The 5,176-nt window shown below is 39.2% G+C and overlaps 1 protein-coding gene across 1 annotated transcript; it reads left to right on the top strand.

Annotated features, from left to right (window-relative positions):
* The first annotated feature begins 3,186 nt into the window (after positions 1–3,186).
* On the top strand, positions 3,187–4,608 carry LOC149226554 (uncharacterized). Its single transcript, XM_089380227.1, has one exon. The coding sequence runs from the start codon at positions 3,187–3,189 to the stop codon at positions 4,606–4,608; it is 1,422 nt and encodes a 473-aa protein (XP_089236353.1).
* Positions 4,609–5,176: the final 568 nt, after the last annotated feature.

The raw sequence follows: 5,176 nt of genomic DNA, 5'->3' as shown, positions 1-5,176 counted from the left end.
TTAGGTCGGAGAAAGGCACATGCACTTATCACATAAGGTGAGGACCCCTTGACCGATGCGATATCACGATAATTGATATCAATGGATCACAATCGAAGATGCCAAGAGGCAAAGGCTAGACCCCAGCCCGAGGGATATCGTGATCGCCAATATCAGAGTCGGCAGATCGCATCAGCATAGGCCATGCAATATGGAGAGACCCTAGGTCCATGCAATACGTGATTACGATCAATCGCATCACAATATCGGGTCGGAGTAATACAACAGAGTGGGACCATATATATGTGCCAATGCGATGCGACCATGCCCTGAAGGGTTTTTAAATGCCACTGCATAATTTCTTTCAAGTCCGCTATGAGTCATTTTTTTAGGATTTTCTTTGTATTTTGGTATTTTAATAATAAACCAAAATACAAAGGAACCCATGCCTATGTGACTTACGATAGCGATTTAAAAGGTAGACCCGATGGAATATAAGGCAGAATTCATAATATTTGAAGTCTGATAAACAGTGATTTGGCAGATTTTTCCCGTGTTGTATAGTGTTTCTCTGTGTAAACAGAGAACACTATTTTTGGGGATTTCAAGGGCCCGATGGTCCCTTCCGTTATAGAACAGGTGGCCACCATTCCTGAAGGCATTTGGCAATTATTTATAATGCTCAGAGGGGGATTCAAGTGGACAGAGGCCTGAAGCTAGAGAGCCCGAGGAGAGGAAACGAATGGACAATGTTAGTTGGCTTAAAAGCCATGAATGTTAGAGACAGAAGGGGGTTGTTGGAGTTGTTGCTGAAACCAAGCATAAGCAGGTAGCAGAGAGGTCTGAAAGATCTTAATTGAGTGCAAGAGTGCAGAAAGCAAAAAGGAAGAAGCAAAAAGAGGCTGAGGGAGCAAAAGCGAATGCATAGAGCAGCCGAGGGTGTCACTTGGAGGTCAAGTTAAAAGCCAAAGAGTTGTACATTGCTAAGAGCCAAAGAAGCTAGAGCCGAAGAGCCAAAGCCAAGAACCAAAGCCAAGAGCAGAGCGAGAGTTGAGAGCCAGAAAGCCGAGAGCTTCAAGAGTCGGGGATAAAATGGTGTATAAACCCATTGTTTCTCTATAAAACAGTGGATTTGAGCCAAGAGCTCGTAAAAAAACTTTGCCATATTCCCATAGATCCTAGTCGAGATGACTACAGCCCAAGCAGACATAGCCCAAGAGTTTTGGGTGAACTCCAAATTAAATTGTTGTCTTATGTGTTTGTTTTACTACTAGATTATTTACTGTTATATGTATTTATATATCAGTTGAAGCACATCAACTTACAAAACAACAACAAAATTTAAAGCATATAATCAGTTAAGAACAAATACCGACATACACCTATATTTTCAGACATTTTTAATTCCGCATTGGTTAATCAATAAGACTTGGGAATATTTAGGCTTTGGAAGTGGGAGAGGTTCTTGTAAGTTAGACAAGAAGCCTAAGTGGCCCATTTTTAGATCAACTGAGCTCCAATGTCTTAGATTAGTCTTTAATGAGTAGTCATGCATGCTATTTGTATGAGCTCCAATCTTATTTGTGTGGGAATGTATCTCGTTTTTAGTTGTTAATATAAATAAGAGGCTGCATTTATTTTAGATCCCTTTCTTTTACACTTAGCTTGTTAGTGTTTCATTTAGAACACTAAAATATTCTAGATATGTTTATTATTTAGCGATTTGGGATATTACAGTGGTCTTCGATGCCTTCATCTTTCCCATGCAATGGATTGGGGATAGAATATGAGTCAAAACTCTATTGATGGGATGATTCCTAGGAGGATCCTCTTAGCCAAATTCATATTGCAGATTGGGCCATTAAGAGAGGGTAGTGATGGAGGGCTCACATGGTATCATAACCCATAGGTCTGAGGACTTAAATGACATTGGGATATAGGAGAAACTATTAAGGGCAATATTGGGCAAAAATTTGTTTGAGATCCAGGTGAATCTATCGAGGGAGGGATTGAATGAAAGATTGTTTGGGATGTAGGTATTAAAGGATCATTTAGCATGGAGTTATGGAATAACACCTTGGGTTGTATGAGATATTGGTATCAATGTACAAATTATTTTGTTGTGTATAAAAGTGGATTGCTTGAGGGAAAGAAATCTTCAGGTGAGAGGATTTATAATATTCCATTTTTTGATATGGTGAAAGTGGATGGAATCTTGCCATTGTATTTAACGTGGTTTTTTACCATGGTATTGGCCCATGGTATTTAGCTTCATTTTTCAAGGGAAAACAATAAAATAAGGCTTCTAGAGAGTCCATCCAGCCTTTAAAAGGGGATAGGAGCCGGGCATTTGGGGCATCTCGACTTTTTCTATATTATTATGTTTTTGTTGAGAACTTGCCATGGCTAGTTCTAGCTTGATCCCGGGATGAAAAACCAGTGATTAATTTGACCGGTGGTTCCATCCAAGGTCCTCGATTGAGCTTCAGTGTCTTAAATTAGTCTTTAATGAGGAACCATGCATGCCATTTGTAGGAGCTACAATCATATTTGTGTGGGAATGTATCTCATTTATAGCTATTAATACAAATAATAGGTTAAATTTATTTTAGATCCCTTGTGTTATACACTTCGCTTGTTAGTATTTCATTGATAACACTAAAATATTCTAGATTTGTTGATTATTTAGCAATTTGGTATCATACAAACAAGCATTTCTAAAGTAATCGGATTGAAAATTGATCTAGCAAATCAATTATGACAATACGAAGATGCTAAACCATGAAATTAGTTCCACTTTCTTAATCTACAGAACCCAAGTAAGGTCCAAAGAAATGAAAGAGGGATGTTGAGCATGAAAAAAAATAAAAAAAATAAGGTGTTAAATTTTAAAACGGTTGTAGATGAAAGAAAAAGTCGCCTGTGTGAATTTTGTTTCTGAAATGAACTGGCTCATTCATTTATAATATCAATTATATTAATAGTACAACTACAATTTGTTGCCGATTCCTTTGGGCAGGCAATAAGGATTCATCGGGATTACCATGGGTGGCTTGGGACAAAATCGCCAGACCTAAACAATGGGGAGGTTGGGGGATAAAGAGACTCCCAGAGTTCAGCATCTCATTAGCAGCAAAATCAGGGTGGAGGCTCATCACCATGGAAAATCGGTGGACCAGGGTGGTGAAAAGGAAGTATATAGACCCAATGCCTTTGGAAGATTGGATCCGGAGTCAAAACAAGAAGGTAAAAAATCCCTCAGCAGTCTGGAAGGCCACGGTGGAAGCCTTTTCAGTGATTGAGCAAGGACTAGCTTGGAAAGTGGGTGATGGGAGACAGGTCAAGATTGGCAGGGATCCTTGGATAGGATGCAATGAAGATTATGCCCTATCCCCAGGCTTTCTTCGACACCTTGATTCAAAAGGTATCTCAACACTAAATCAGGTGGAAAAAGTGGGTCAGTCCACGATCTGGGGACAGGCCTGGAAGGACGATGAAGAACTTGGGTTAAACATTAGATGGAAGAATGAATGGGCGGTTTTCATTAAAGAACTGCAAAGATCCAATATCAGGATTAAGGACGAACCAGACTGCTTGTTATGGGCACATAGCAATTCTGGGGAGTATTCTCCTAAAGATGGTTATTCTTTTCTTATGGGAAAGAAAGGCTGGGGAGTTCCGGATTGGTGGGCAAAAGATATATGGAAATTAAAATGCCCTGCTAAGTCACGGCTCTTTCTTTGGTGCATACTAAAAAGGAAGGTGCCAACATGGGAAACATTACAGAAAAGGTTTTTATTTGGGCCAGGGCGATGCCCCTTATGTAAATCTGAAGAGGAAACCACCAATCATCTCTTCACCACCTGTGCTCTCTCAAGGAAGATCTGGGAGGAGGTCACTGCTCTTCTTATGGTAAAAGCTCAGTGGGGGCAAGATCCTTTGGATGATGCTTGGAGGAAATGGTGGAAATCCTATCCGGAAGGGAATATGAGGAACCTGCCACTTCTTTTCTGTTGGGGAGTTTGGCTCGCTAGAAACAAGAGTCTGTTTCATGATAAGGATACTCCTTCCTCTGTTATAGCTTCTAATATCTCAGCCATTTATTCAACTTTTCCCCCTCCTGAGGACAAAAAGTCCAAAGCAAAACAAAAACATATCAATATTCAGGAGGGTATTCCGTGTGGTTTTTTTGATGGGGCTTCCCAAAATAATAGAGCTGGAGCTGGTTTGTATATCCTCATCAATCCCGAACTTTCTTTAAAAGCTTATGTTGGTTTGGGTACTGGTACCAACAACTTCGCTGAACTTTCGGCCTTGAGATACCTCTTATGCTGGCTACATTCCAGAAACATCAACACCATACAGATTTTTGGAGACTCACAAAATGTCATAAATTGGGTCAATGGAAATGCAAATTGTCAAAACCAGATTCTGAAAACTATTGTTGAAGAAATTACTTATCTGAAGACATTTTTTAACTGGTTGTCAATTTGCCATATATACAGGGACAGGAACGAGGAGGCAGGTCAGCTATCTAAGGCTGGTCTACAACAGGATCCGGGCATCTGGGCGATAGAAGAGACCAGACAGGGGCAGTCTTTCAGAACAGAGCAGCTCCCTTATGCATAGGATCTTTGATCTCAGGATAGATCTTCATTTTTGACAGCTTTTTTCTCAGTTTTTGTATAGTGGTTTTGGTCTTTGTATATTTGTTTTCCTTTTCAGCTTTCTGTTACCGGCTTATAGCATGTAGTTTGTCAGACTATTCACAAAACTCTTTGTTTATATTAGTTTTGGATGACAGACATTTACAGTTTTTGGTTTTTTCTGGGGTTGTTTATCCTCCTATGAAGGTGACCCCAGGTTTACTTATGTACATGCTCTTATACTGTTTTTTACATCCTCTGGGAGGAGACTCTAACAGCTTTACAAATGACAGCAGAAGAGCTCCCTTTGGGTTGAGCAGAATGTGTTCTTATTAAGCCTCCTTATGGCTTTTGAACTATATGTACAAAAACTTTTTACAGTATTAATAAAAAGTTGTGCTTTTTTCCTCGGAAAAAAAAAAAAAATAGTACAACTACAAGGTTAAAGAAAATTGGATACTGAAAACAATATAGACCCTCAAAATTTTATAAATTTAGTATAAAATAGACTAATTTAACGGAAATATATTCTCAGAGAAGGAGTACTAAAG

This window comes from Pinus tabuliformis, chromosome J (assembly GCF_031772625.1).
Source record: "Pinus tabuliformis cultivar Carrire ecotype Pingquan chromosome J, CPIR1, whole genome shotgun sequence".
In the NCBI taxonomy this organism is placed as follows: Eukaryota; Viridiplantae; Streptophyta; class Pinopsida; order Pinales; family Pinaceae; genus Pinus; species Pinus tabuliformis.
Note: the sequence above shows the minus strand (reverse complement) of the source record. Positions and strands in the feature narration are given on the sequence as shown.